This window comes from Gavia stellata, chromosome Z (genome assembly GCF_030936135.1).
Source record: "Gavia stellata isolate bGavSte3 chromosome Z, bGavSte3.hap2, whole genome shotgun sequence".
In the NCBI taxonomy this organism is placed as follows: Eukaryota; Metazoa; Chordata; class Aves; order Gaviiformes; family Gaviidae; genus Gavia; species Gavia stellata.
The window spans coordinates 21,666,476-21,680,825 of record NC_082637.1 but is presented as its reverse complement, the minus strand read 5'-3'; the positions used below and the strand labels follow the sequence as shown (position 1 = coordinate 21,680,825).

The following is a 14,350-nucleotide window of genomic DNA, read 5'->3' as shown; positions in this document are numbered from 1 at the left end:
CTGCCAAGACCTTCTTCCCACAAGCCTGTAATTAGGCCACTTACGACTCTGTCAAATTCCCATTCCTCATCTGACCCAGGGATTTATGCATGCCCAGCTTCTCAGAGCCTCGATAATCAGGCTTTTATGAAAAAGCTGTACACCTGTGTTAAAATGAAGCTGTAGGGATATGGGATTACTTTTTTTTCTGGAGCCAGAGACAGAAGGTACATCTCAAGCCTGAGTTCGGGCTACGTTAGCTCTGTTTCTTGGCAGGGTAACTGCAGTGCTGCATACTGATCTGGCTATAGAGCTGCTGCTATCTTAGCTAGCTTGCAAATGAGCTTCTTCTGCAGGTACACTTGAGCACTCTGCTGATGTAACTTGGAAGAAAAAGTGGGAGATTACAGAGCGCTGGCTAGGATAGCTTTCCTCTTGCAAGATACGAAAGGGTCAGTTTCAAGCCTTTGCGTTACTGTTATTTTATCCAGGAGAACAGCTTTAGAAGGAAAAAGTGAAATACATGAATTGAAAAACATCCAGTAGCTCTCCACAGAAGCTAAGAAACGTAAGCAATGTAAGTGTAAGAAATGTAAGTGGTAGCACATAAGCTTTTAGAGGCCTCTGGAGCACTTAAGTGTTGAACTTAGTACCTACAGCTAAAGTTACCTGATGAGCTGTGCGTATTTGGACTTAGAAGGAAGGGCAGAACTTGCAAGACAGTGGAAAGACTGTAGAAGAGGAAAGATGAAGGAGCAAATTCAGAGGCAGAAATGGCAGAAATATGATTCATCATTGGGGTTAAGAATGCTGTCAGAAATTCTTATTCTTACAACATTTTTTGCTTTGTAAAACCTCACAATGGATAGTATGGTAAACTTGGCACCTTGAGATAAGTATTGGGTAAATACTAGCTGTGCCAAAGCGGGAGAAGCAAACTTAGAGTAACTGAACAGGCAGCACGAGGCAGCCTGGCAGCCTCATGGCCTTTTGTAACTCAGAGGAACACAGCTTGCAGACTTTACTTCAGCCAAATATGTGAGAATAAATAGTCCTAGTCTCGCTTAGCAGAACACTTCGTGTGTTCAGCTTTAACCATGTGCTTGTGTCCTCTTAAAGCCAGGCTTAACAATCTCCCCTACACCTTTACCAGACAAAGCCTGTTTTTCTTAAATTTGCTTTTTACCATGTGTAGTACCACTCCTTTCCAGTGGAGGGAAAATGTGTACATCTATCCTGCCTATTTTCCCCTGTCCCCATATGCCTTTCAGCACAGCAGACCAAAGCAACTTCCTGACAGAAAACAAAGCATCAAGAAATCACGTTTACATTAAATAACTTATTTTGCAATAACGGATATGAATTTGGAGAAAGTTAAATTGTGTGAAGGAAACAATATTCGCCTGAGAGGCCAATACTTGTAAGGCCAAGGGGAGAGTGGGCACAGGACTGAGTACAGTCTGTATATCCCAATTTTTCCCTCTTCTTCTTTTACCTCTATCCCTATGGTTAATCATTAGTAATACTAACATGATTTGGCTAGATGTTGCAGAGTGAGGTAAGAAGTAAGATGGCTGTGTCCAGGAGCACATGTCCAGTAAAAAACTGTGGATGGGTAGAAGTAGAGTGTACACAATCCAGTATATTTGACAGTTGAGCACTGTTACCTTCATAATGCAATACCTATGTAGGGAAACTTAAATATTGTTGTTCTGCATTTTGCTGGGGTTTTTTTTGGGTGGGAGGTGTCTGATAAAGCATGCGTCCTGATGTTGACACTGTAAAATAAGCATATATTGCTGTTATTTTAAGATCTGAAATGAGGGATGTTCAGTGACTAACACTGGAATTATTTATGCAGTTACATGCTCTGAGAGTCATTTGTATTAAATCAAACAGACTTTGATTTTTTTTTTTTTTACCAGCAATGAGAGTGGGTAGAAGTATTCTTAGTGTGTGCCAACAAGCAAATAATACTTCAGAAATGTGTAACAAACCAAGGAAGTAATGAACTTCAGCATTTTTTGCATTTTCAGGATGGGAGAAATGCAAAACTATTTCACATTTCAAAACTTTTCTCCCATATACACACTTCAACAATTGTCTGTACTCAAACATCTAGATCAGAGGCCCTGGACTATAATTGCCTTCAGGGGTCTTCAAAATTAATGTAGGTGCCATTTGGGATGTCTAAGAAAATATTTCTGCCGGTGGAAAAGAAGATTTTAGAGCTGGCTGTTGTCAGACAGCTCTGGGGCATGTCACTAGGCATGGGTTCTCCACGCAAAAGGAGGGGCAGGGTAGCTCCTTGGCACCGGGGCATGCACCCCAATGACTTGCACTGTTTGAGCAAGTCCGTGGGGCTCAGCTTCACGCTGAGGTAAAAAACAGGCCCTGGCTCTCTGCTGTGGTGGAGTTGCTTAGGCATAGGTGGGAAAAACTCCTTCCCTTCATGCGCAGCAACAGATGCTGTCACCGGGCTGCTCGTACAGGCCGCAGCGCTGACCGTCTATGGGAAACCCCTGCTGCCCCACAAGCAGCAATAGTCACGTCAGGAAAACACACCTTGTGCTGACCTTCCCCTCCCGAGTGCCCCCCGGCGGGCGGCGGTGGGCAGAGGGGACACCGCAGCTGGAGCGCGTTGCAGGGCGACCCGAAAGGCGCCGGGCCCGGCTGCCCCAGGACTCCAGCGGGGTTTATCCCCCTGTCCGCGAAGCTCCTCCGGTCCCGCCCCCACCGCACGGCAGGGCAGGGCAGGGCGCCCCGCTCCGGCCCAGCTCCGCTCGGGCCGCCCCGGGGCCGGGCCAAGCCGGGCGGGCGGAGCGGGGCCCCGGCGGGGGCCGTCCCGCAGCGCCGGGGCGGAGCCGCCGCCCGCTATATAAAGGGCGAGCCGGGGCGCTGCTCGGCGTCGGGAGCGCGTCGGGAGCGGGGCGGGAAGGCAAGGCAAGGCGAAGCAGAGCAGACGGGCAGGACGGAGCCGGCGAGGCGCGGTGATGGAGCTGCTGCGGACCATTGCTTACCCGCCGGGTGGCGGCGGCGGCGGCGCCAAGGGCTGCGAGGCGGCGCTGGGCAGAGCGGCCGGCGGCGAGTCGCGGAGGAAGAAGGCGGAGGAGCAGCCGCACCAGCACGTCCACCCCACCGCCGAGGTCTCCCGGATTATAACCGACCCCACGACGGGGAAGCGCTACTGCCGCGGCAAAGTGCTCGGAAAGGTAATGGCTGCGGCGGGCCCCGTGCCCTGCCGGGGCGGCAGCCGGTGTGCCCCGGCCCGGCCGCCCTCCTCGGCGGAGCGCGGTGGGGAGCGCCGGTCCGGGTGGTGCGTGCGGCGGCCGCTGCCGCTGCGGGGCTGCTTTCCTCCGGGGGATGCTGGAGTGCGCCGCACTGCTGCCCGGAGTTCCCCCAACCTGCCCGGAGTTCGGTTTGCCCCTGCCTTGCCCCGGTCCGGACGCAGTGGGTCCGAGCACCCTTCCTGTCCCCGACTCATCTCTGCCCCGAAAGAGAAGCGGAATCGTGCCCTCAGCTCGGGCCAACCTACAAAAATTACTTCGATGTTGCATGGGTGGTGGGGGGAAGCCGCAACGCGAACCTTCAGATAGGCGATGAACCTAAGACCTGCCTTGCACCAAATTGTCCGGTGCAAAGGAAGTTGCGCTCCTTGACTAATACGTGAGCTGGTGAATGACTAAGTGTGGGACTTCTTTCATACCTGCTGTAATTGCCTTTTTCTCCTGTGTCTCTCTAGGGTGGATTCGCCAAGTGTTATGAGATGACAGATTTGACAACAAATAAAGTTTATGCTGCAAAAATCATTCCTCACAGCAGAGTAGCAAAACCTCATCAAAGGGAAAAGGTGTGTGTGCATGAATGACTTTCTTTTTCTCCTCAAACTCTCTTTGTGTGCTGGATTGCCCAGCCCTTTTCCTGAAATGATTCCAATAGAGCTGTCTGCTCAACCTTGTGGACGCAAGGCTAACAACACTTCCCCCCCGCCTTGTCTCTTCAGATTGATAAAGAGATTGAGCTGCACAGAATGCTTAATCATAGACATGTTGTGCAGTTTTACCACTACTTTGAAGACCGAGAGAATATTTACATTCTTCTGGAGTACTGCAGTAGAAGGGTGAGTATCAACTAGGAGAAATCAAGTATTCATGTACCTGGAATGTGCAACTAATTTAAGTGTGCAACTAATTTAAATGTGCAATCCAGTATTTACTTATCTGGAATCTGCAACTAATTTAAATGTGTGTAAAAGGTATTTTTCATGGCTTCTTTAGTAGTCATTTCTCCATGCACTGATTTACTTTTGTGTAAGGTGAATCCTGAGCGTGAATGTTCAGTGACATTTCTGCCTTTGTTTTCCCTCTGCAGTCAATGGCTCACATCTTAAAAGCGAGGAAGGTATTGACAGAACCAGAAGTACGATACTACCTCAGGCAAATTGTGTCAGGGCTAAAGTATCTTCATGAACAGGAAATCTTGCACAGGGATCTTAAACTAGGTAAGTTCTGCACCTTGTCAACTTCAAAACACACTCCTCCAGCCCCGTCAGCATTGTACCTCTTTACACTTGTACGGTGAGAGCTTGGTTAATAGAATCAGCTCAGTCTGTCTTTACAGTGGAAACTTGGAGTGCTTAAGGGATGACATTAAGCATTCCTACTTTAAAAAAAAAAAAATCTTGGCTAGCTTCTGGCTTTGAACAAAGTATGACTCAGCACCTCTGTAAAATGCATTCCTACCTTGCAAGAAAAGGACTAACTGGAATTTCTGTGTCTGCTAGGTAACTTCTTCATTAATGAGAACATGGAACTGAAACTGGGTGACTTTGGCTTGGCAGCTAGGCTGGAACCACTGGAGCACAGGAGGAGGTAGGAGCATCAAAAATGTAAAGTCTAGTAATGAAACCAAATTCATCTAGAAATGAGAAATCCTGTTCCATAGCAAAAGTTAATTGCTTCTGGGATCAACATTTCCCCTTCTAGAAAGCAGGCTGCTGTGTTTTGGCTTCTGCTTTCCTCTGAGCATTTGAATAATAGCAAATGCCAGAGGCAGCGTACCTGACTGACAAATAGTGCAAATATGAGTCTGCTGTTCCTGTATCACAAAGACACCATGAAACATGTCTACGCTATTAACATTTATACAGCTCCTCTTTAGGAGTCTCTAAGCTCTTACTCGAACTTGAGATGAAAACCTGCCCTATGAAAAATAGCTTTTCTCCTCTTTCTATCTGAAATACTAACTGGCTCTGTGGCCTCTTTGATTTGCAGAACAATATGTGGCACACCAAATTACCTCTCTCCAGAAGTCCTCAATAAACAAGGGCACGGCTGTGAATCTGACATCTGGGCCTTAGGTTGTGTAATGTAAGTACTTCACTGCCTTTGAAATTAAATATTTCTATCACTGGCTTAGGCTTTTAAGAGTTCAAAGGGGATGCAGTACTGCATCAGTTTGCAGCCCTTTATACATGTATGGTCCAAGTGCCAAAGTTCTCCTTCGTGTCAGAAGACAGACAAAGCTTTTTCAGTAGTTGTAGATAAGTATTGTGGGTGTGTAAAATAAATAAAACTGGTTTCCTTTGCTTTTAAACAGGTATACAATGCTGTTGGGAAGACCCCCGTTTGAGACCACAAATCTTAAAGAAACGTACAGATGTATAAGGGAAGCAAGGTACAGCCTGCCTTCATCTCTCTTGGCACCTGCAAAACACTTAATAGCTAGCATGTTGTCAAAAAATCCTGAAGATCGGCCCAGTTTAGATGAAATAATTCGGCATGAATTTTTCTTACAGGTTTGTACTGTCTAGTGTTGTGGCTGAAAAAATACCCACCCTAAAAATGTACTCTGTGGTCTAAAAATTTTTTTTGAATCTCATTTCCACAGGGCTTTACACCTGATAGACTCTCTGCTAGCTGTTGTCACACCGTTCCCGATTTCCATTTGTCAAGTCCTGCTAAAAATTTCTTCAAAAAAGCAGCTGCTGCTCTCTTTGGTGGTAAAAAGGATAAAGCCAGATACTTCGACGCACATAGTAAGTGGATTGTAGCTACGCTTGAAACTTGTCTCTATGCCATCACTGTCATGCTAGTAATGTACAGCTATGAGATAGCAATGGATGACTTGTATTTATATCTCAGAGCTTCCCTGGGTTAGTTTTGACCTCTTTATCAGTAACTATAGACGGTAGCCTGCGACTTATGCCAACTTACATAAGTAAATGCTTCTTATGGCGTACTGACAATCTATATCGGCCATCCATTAGTCTGTAATGTCTGTTAAAATTTAGTCTGTGATCTGCGTATAATGGCACTGCTGTTCTGGGAGACCATGCCAGATTTAGAGGAAGCTACTGGAGGGACACTGTGCTTTCTTGTTAGTAGCTAACTTCTTAGGCTTTCTGTAATTGAACAGCACTTCCAGATGCAGCGTTAAGTATTTTTTCCTGTATTACAGACAGACTAGCTAAAGAAGATGAAGAAATCTACAAGCTCAGGCATGATTTGAAGAAGACATCAATAACCCAGCAGCCCCACAAACACAGAACAGAGGAGGTAAATCCAAGTGCAGTTCAATTCAAATCCAATAACAGTTGGGTGGAGTAGCTATAATTAAATTATATTTGACTTGGATATCAGAGCCGGGGCTGTACACAGCATAATCAAGCTTAAATGATTAGCAGAGTTGCTTTAAGAGGGCTTAACCAAACTTCACCAAGGTATGGTAGCCTTTGTAGAGAGACTATCAATTTTGTCTTTTGAGTAATTAGAGTATCTGCCTAGACTCCATTGTCATTGATGTGGTAACTTGTCTGTCAGGTGTTCTTTCCCAATATTCCAAATATAGGGCTTTAGTTCATGATTAACTAGGACTTCTTAAAGAATAAATTGCTGAGATCTAACTCTTACCATTTGGTGTTCAGATCTGCACACAGCTGTTCTCTTGCTAGGGCAGGAGAGCAGAAGACTGATTAAATGGTGTGTAAGATGCAAATTGAAGATCCAAAGAATAGAAAGACCTGGTGTGCTTCTTTGTGCTTAGTCTCTAATAGCAGCTCTTTGTACTTGCTGGAAACATTAATACCAGTTTCCCCAGAATTTATCATTTGTTGAGAGACAGGAGAGCCATGCAAAACTTCTGTATAAGCCTTGGCTTGTGTTGTGTTTGATGTTTACATGTCTGACGTCTCTTCTAGGAGATCCAGCCTCTTATCACAGTAGTGAAGCCAGGAGTGTTACCAGAAACTAAGCAGATTGGAGACTCTATTCGGATGATAGTCAGAGGAACTTTGGGAAGCTGCAGCAGTAGCAGTGAATGTAAGTGCAGCAAAATGTAATCTGTAATTCTGAGTCCCACCTTTACTTTCTTCGTGTCTCAGACTTAGAAGCTTGAAACAAAGAGCTACTTTCCTCCACACCCCCTATTTTTAATGCTCTAAATTTTACAGCCAATATTTTGGAAGACTTAAAACTGGAAAGCCATGAAGGCTAAACATCTTAAAATTACAGTCTAGATAACTGAAAGGTTTAGAACTAAAGCCTGTTCTCTGTGTGCTCTTGTCAGTCTAATAATCCTTCTCTTTCAGGCCTGGAAGACAGTACCATGGGAAGTGTTGCTGATACAGTTGCAAGGGTATTGCGAGGATGTCTGGAGAACATGCCAGAAGCAGACAGCATTCCCAAAGAACAGCTGACAGCATCCTTCCAGTGGGTTACAAAATGGGTGGACTATTCTAACAAGTATGGCTTTGGGTACCAGCTGTCAGATCACACTGTTGGTGTCCTTTTCAACAATGGGGCGCATATGAGCCTTCTGCCAGACAAAAAGTAAGAATGATTACAGAACTGACAACTCACTAAGGCGGTGTAAACATGAACTGCTTTTATCTCATCTCTAACCTCCTTACTTTATTTCTCCTCTTACAGGACAGTCCACTACTATGCTGAGCTAGGCCAGTGCTCTGTCTTCTCAGCCACAGAGGCTCCTGAACAGTTCATTAGCCAAGTAACTGTACTGAAGTATTTCTCTCACTACATGGAAGAGAACCTCATGGATGTAAGTGCAGTACCTGCTGGATCTTGAGCTATAAAAGTGCGCTAAATGTGAACTGAGTGCTTAACATAATGTCTGCTCCCTTTCTTAGGGAGGAGATTTGCCCAGCCTAACAGATGTACGCAGGCCCAGACTTTACCTCTTACAGTGGCTTAAATCTGATAAAGCATTAATGATGCTCTTCAATGATGGCACGTTTCAAGTAAGTTTGGTAGCATCACTGGAGAAAAAAGTTTCTAAAATACTTTATTGCAATAAAACTAGATAAGTGCCAGAAACTGAAAAGAGAAAGTATACAAACAGGTACTCGCTTCTCTTTTTTAGGTGAACTTCTATCATGATCACACGAAAATCATCATTTGCAATCAGAGTGAAGAGTATCTCCTTACCTACATCAATGAAGAGAGGACATCCACAACGTTTCGCCTGACAACTCTTCTGGTTTCTGGATGCTCGTTGGAACTAAAACACAGAATGGAATATGCTCTGAACATGCTGCTGCAGCGATGTAACTGAAGGGACTGACTCTGTTAAACCAAATGGACCCTCTTGTTCACTGTGAAATCTACAGTGGAGATGGTGGAGCAACTAGTATGTTGATGATGGATGTGTGGTGGTACGAAAACTTGACTGTCCTAGTGTGCTGGGCACACATCTATTAGACGGAAGCTTAAACCTACTGTTGGACTAAAACGGTGTGACAAGGAGTTCTTCGAACCATAGTTTTCCTTGCTTTGTGTGTGTGTGTGTTAAAGATATTTTTGACTTGAACTCTGAGCAGAGTATGACTGATTGCTCTGTAAGAGAGCATTTCTGATGGAGTTAAACTGTGAATACGCATCTGGAAGGGGAGGGAAAGGAGAGCTCCATTGTTGTGGAATAGCTGTAATAAGCAGCTTCTGGCTGCTTAACTGTGAACTATGGCCATACTCTTTTTTTTTTTTTCCTTATTTTTCAAAAATACCCACACTTGTGGCTGGCAAAGTGCATTCCTTGTTAATAATTTTTTTTTTATTTATTACAGCCTAAAGTGAAGTATTTATTACACAACATTTTTTTTGGACCTTGGCATTTTAAATATAAATCTGTTGGCAATAAAGAGAATGGAAATCTGAAGCATCATTCTCCACTCTTTTTACAATACAACTTAACATTCTTTGCTTTGCATTACCAAAAATCTTGCAGGTCTGCTTTCCTTATGCCATTTTAAAAAAGTCTGCTACAGGTCAGGATATGAAAGACAGGCTCTAACACTGAGCAGTTTGTCCATGTCTATGCACACTTGTAGGCGCAAGCACCAATATGCTAATGCTAATTATAGCAGCAACCCTAAAGCAACTGCTGATGGAGCTTGCAGAGTAATGATGTAGGCCTTGACACTCAGTTATTGTCCCAGAGGCTAAAAACAAAGTATGGATCTTTTCAAGGCACTACATCTGAGAATTGGTATTGATGTTTTACACTGACAGAAGAGAACTCCTTACTTCTGGATGATACTCAGTGGACAGTAGCTATGATAATGAGCTGTATAAGCTTACTCCTCTTACTTGCTGTGGAAGCATTACTCTTATTCACCAAGGGACTGAAGTATCCTGATACCTCAATGGTAGAATGAATTGTCCATACCTATCACTGTCCCTCTGTTGTGCTTTATTGTGTGTGTCTTTCTGCTGCCCTTGGTTAAATGGTAACCCCAGTAAAGTGAAATCAAAATGGTGACGAGATTAAAGGCTGACTTAGTAGCATCTTTGGGTTTACTGAGTTGATAACATCAGACAACCACAAGTGTTATTAAGACCAAATACCATTTATGGTATGCCGTTAGTTCTCTGTAAAGTAGCTCAAAACAGCTGAGGACAGCATAGGGATGGCCTGCTGCTTAGTGCAATCCCACTGCTATTAACTGTACACTTATTAGAGCAATTGTTTTCTTAAAGTGAAGGCAATGCCATTTGTCAGTTAAACTATGCAAATAGATGGGATTATTGAGGATTCATGACGCAGTGCAAGGGGGAATGTATATTTGTGGGCTGGGCTTATTTCTCTCCAGATATTACTTAGCACCTGGACCTATAGAAACACATAGCAGTCTTCAGGCAACTGTTCTCATGCAGCAGCAAGCAGTAGTTCAATTGCTTATTTGGGTTAATCTTCATATAACTGAAAGACAGACCTCAACTGCCAACAGTGTTTCAGTCAAAGCAGCTGAATGCAAGGAGCAGACAGTCAACATAATCAAGTGCAGACTAAAGTAAGTACAGATGTTAACTCAAAACAGTGAGCAGAGGAGGTATCACTGGCTTGCTTCATCTTGCAGCAAGTGTGTATAAGTGTGACTGTTTTCCTTATATTGAATACCACGCAACAGGTAATATTTATTTACTTCTCAAGTCTAGACAGGAAGACCTAATTGAGTTCTTCAGATGGATTCATTAACGTAACTCTAGGCAGCTCAGTGAAGTTAAATATATGCTTGCTATAGTGAGCAGAATTCAGCTTCCCAGCTATCTACTTTCTTCAAGGGATAATGATTGATTTTATTCCTGGGAGGCCATGACTTACTTAATTTTGCTGCACACATACAGCCACTGTTGAGCCTTTCTCTCTTACAAACTGAGATATCACCTTTTGTTTGTGACACCAGTAAGCATACAGTTTGTGTGCATTTGAAGCTCAAAAATTACATGAGCTGTAGTACTTCTTGACATGGAAAAACAGTTCTTTCTTTGACTGTCTATGTGCCAGAGAAGGTATGAACCTTTACTTCAGCTGCTGTAATTTCTTTAGAGTATCAAAATCATCTTTCAATGGCTGAAAATCAGGCTGGTGTAAGCAAAGAAACTGACTGAGTGTAGGATGTTCAGAAGTGGATGTAAAGGCCCCAAATCCTATCGTAGGATGCTAACTGGTTGTGAACAGTTGTAATGCACCTTAGTCAGATACAGTTAAGTGAAGCAGTTATTCGTATGCAATGTGTATGTGTGGTACCAGGATACTTGGTGGTTTCTAAATCCTTCTGTATCTTTCTGGTTAGTACTGTGTATCCTTACCTCACTGTTTATGTTCATATTGCAAAATAAGAGAGGTGTTTAGATCAGGTTAAGGAGAAATACCCATTTCAAAGTACACTACATTTGCCCTAGTCCCTCAGCCCAAGGAGGGAAAGCTGCTTTAAAATTTGTAATGTAAGAACTTGCATCTGGATCAAAGGTTCTGAAATTCTTCCCCAGGGTGGATCCTGTCTTAAATAAGACACTGTAGTACACTAATTGACCTCCCTTACCCAATCATGTAACATCCCTGCTGTAACTCTGCATATGGGAAGATTAATATTAGAGAAGTACTTGTCCACTCCTCTGTATAACAAATATCTTGCCTTCTCTTGAAAGAAAGGTATATGGTCTGGATTTTATGCTTGTCAGGCAGTGATCCTAATCTTTTCTATTGAAAACAAGAGCAAACACAGCATGAGAGTTGAGCTTAGGAGCATATGTACTTGAATGAAAATGTGGGGATTAAAGGATTAGTTGAAAGTTGGCACGTAGGTTTCTCAGATGTGAGTGGTGGACACAGGAAATAACATTGCCAAGAAATAAAAAATCTCTTGTACTCTTAGCAAAACATCTTTATCAAATCTTCAAATATATTTTTGCAGATATACATACATACTTGTACAGCCCAGTGCGCTAACCTGCCAGTAGCAAACAAGTCAAGGAAATGATTCAAATAGGTCATGCTTCACTGTTAACGTAATCTATTATCCAGTGATGCCACTAGTCACTCAAGTGTTCTAGGGCATTCAGTAATCCATTTAAGGTGTTCTGAAATTATTCCATTTCACTAAATCACTTCATATACTGTATATGAGAAAAAAAATAGAGAGTCTGGGTTATACGCTATTCTGCAATATTGAACAAACTTTCTGACATTGTCCACGTTACTCAGGAAACTAGAAAAAGATTCAGTCACATTAAAGCTATTTCATTACATCTGAAAATAGTCAGACTGAAGAATGATCCTTCAGTGGCCCATCAATAACTGCAAATTTCCTGTCTGATGAGATGGATTCTAAATGTAGATGTAAATTTAAAAAAAAAAATATATAGGTTCTTATAGGTAATTATGAACCCCCAACTAGATGCATACCTAAGGAATCAACCGGAATCATGCATGGCATAGACTGTAGCTTTTTTTCTTTTGGTCTGCTTTTATACTCTTTATGCCTTATTAACATCAATAGTGGCAGATGTCTTTGAATTGCCACAATGTTAGACCAATACATACAAATTAAGATGTTAAACTTCATTGAAATATACAGTATTGGAAACAAATGTCATAGTTCATCAGTGTTTGGAAATTAGTATAATAGAATGTGAAGATTTAGCCTCTGGAATTTATCCATGTAAATTAGCTTCAGTATGGAAACAAAATTGATTTGAAAGATTGTCACATTGACATAGAATTAGGCTAAGTTTGAAACCCTTTCCTGTTTTTTTTCTCTACCAAGAAATCACAGGGAAAAAAACATTTTACATTGTCCATATCATGTAAATGTGATCTGAACAGGAGTAAGGTATTATCTTGATTGATCATTTACTTCTCTTTCCTACTTACTATTTAAAAAAACACCTTAAACTGTCATGATGGGGATATAAGAGAGTTAATGAAATCAACAGTACCTTACACAGAGGCATTATTGGTACCAAACTGGCCCAGGTAAGGACAGTTTTTCGTCAGAGGTTAAAAACCAATAAGGTCCTTTACAGTTGCCTCCACCTAAGATTCTGAGTGGAAGAACTGAATGAACTATGCAGCACTTTGCCAGAATGTAGTGCTGCTTTCTTTTGCGGCAGGCCAGAAATGAAGATTACTCCATGCTCTGCCTCCCTTACTTATCTTGAATGATCATGAAAGTGACTGCTTCTTTTCCATTGATAATTTCAAAAGTAAGGTAAAGGAGAGGGTGAAACAAATGTGTTCCTTGAATGGGTGGGTATCTCTCCACACACTGAGAATCTTAGGCAGAGGTGGACAAAAGAAAGTGGAGGGAACTGGTAGTCAGCCCAGAACCGCAAACATGCATGATGCTCCATTTCTCCTCACCAACGCTTCCCAATGACTTCAGCACAAGCTCTGTAGTCTTCCCACCAGACAACAATCCCAATCTCTCTACTGACCTGTTAGACTTAGTCCAGAGAAATACTCCTATTCTGACTGTGGATATAGAATGGATAAACTGTTCAGATTAAAATTCTTTTTAATTCAATCACTTTCTTTAAAAAAAAAAAAAAAAAGTTAGGTACTTTCTCCATAGCATATTTAGTGCTTTACTACTGTTATTACTAGAGGTCTCAGCTAATCCTTTTTTTCCCTTCCTGCAGATCTCATTTCTACCCTCCCTCTGATTTTCTGTTCTTTTTTTCTCAAGATCACACCCTGGGAAATAAACACCAGCTCATTTAAATTATTTACCTGGATTTAAGAGCTTTGGGGCTGATAACCTATCACACAGCTAGGTCTTCCTAACTAAACAAAGAAGACTCCAAACTGCTATAATAATTCAAATAACCCATTTAGAACCTGGTCATGTCAGACATCATTCCTGTGGACCATTCTTCTGAAGGACTCAATTCACAGTATTTCACATCGAATTACCACCACACCAACACTGTCAACAAGATGAATAAAAGAAGCTTAGAGGTCACCTTTTCAATCTTACTGCAGACTCAGGAAGACCTCTCCTGCTCCTGCTCATGTTTCAAACACTGATTTCACAGACACAAGCATTAGAATCAAATTAATAGGTAAACTGTGACAATTCACAAAAATTCTACACATGAAATTTTCTGCTCTTAAAAGTAGCCTCTGTAATTTATAACTTATGGTGATAAGGCCTTTTTCCTTATTTATTATAAAAAAAAGATGTTGAAAAGTTTGAAGGAGGTTTATGGGTTTGGATTGACATTCACTGGAGGAAAGAAAGAGACAGGCCTTCTGTAGTGGGATTCTGGCTCCAGTGGATGAAGACTGCTGGTTCTGGTGGGAGGAGAAGGGGGAAGTATAGTGCTTTATAAAGTAGGCTGTGGCAGAGGAGGATAGTCAATGAGAGAGGAAGAAAAGAAGCAAGGTTATGCCATCAAAGCAAGTTTAATCTTCTAAGGGAAAAAAAGTAATTTGCTTATCATCCTCAAGGCCAGCTTCTCATGCCTGCCATCACATTAAGTCATGGATAGCTGCAGTAAAAAAAATGCATGAGAGGTACAATAAGTGGATAGAATAGGAATGGCTGGACTTTTTAGTACAGGGAATCCAAGGC

At 42.5% G+C, this 14,350-nt stretch overlaps 1 protein-coding gene across 1 annotated transcript; it reads left to right on the top strand.

Annotated features, from left to right (window-relative positions):
• Positions 1-2,972: 2,972 nt before the first annotated feature.
• On the top strand, positions 2,973-9,150 carry PLK2 (polo like kinase 2). The gene is made up of 14 exons (XM_059833328.1): positions 2,973-3,191; positions 3,722-3,829; positions 3,983-4,099; positions 4,351-4,480; positions 4,763-4,850; positions 5,253-5,348; positions 5,578-5,776; positions 5,869-6,016; positions 6,439-6,536; positions 7,178-7,298; positions 7,568-7,808; positions 7,908-8,037; positions 8,126-8,236; positions 8,359-9,150. The coding sequence occupies exons 1-14, from the start codon at positions 2,973-2,975 to the stop codon at positions 8,548-8,550; spliced, it is 1,998 nt and encodes a 665-aa protein (XP_059689311.1). The 3' UTR covers positions 8,551-9,150.
• Positions 9,151-14,350: the final 5,200 nt, after the last annotated feature.

What these genes read in the sequence shown, in the direction of transcription:
- PLK2 (XM_059833328.1), top strand. Translation starts at nt 2,973, where the DNA reads ATGGAGCTGCTGCGGACCATTGCTTACCCGCCGGGTGGCGGCGGCGGC. An exon ending in GCGGCAAAGTGCTCGGAAAG is followed by an intron (nt 3,192 to 3,721) that starts GTAATGGCTGCG and finishes GTGTCTCTCTAG; the next exon opens with GGTGGATTCGCCAAGTGTTA. An exon ending in TGGAGTACTGCAGTAGAAGG is followed by an intron (nt 4,100 to 4,350) that starts GTGAGTATCAAC and finishes TTCCCTCTGCAG; the next exon opens with TCAATGGCTCACATCTTAAA.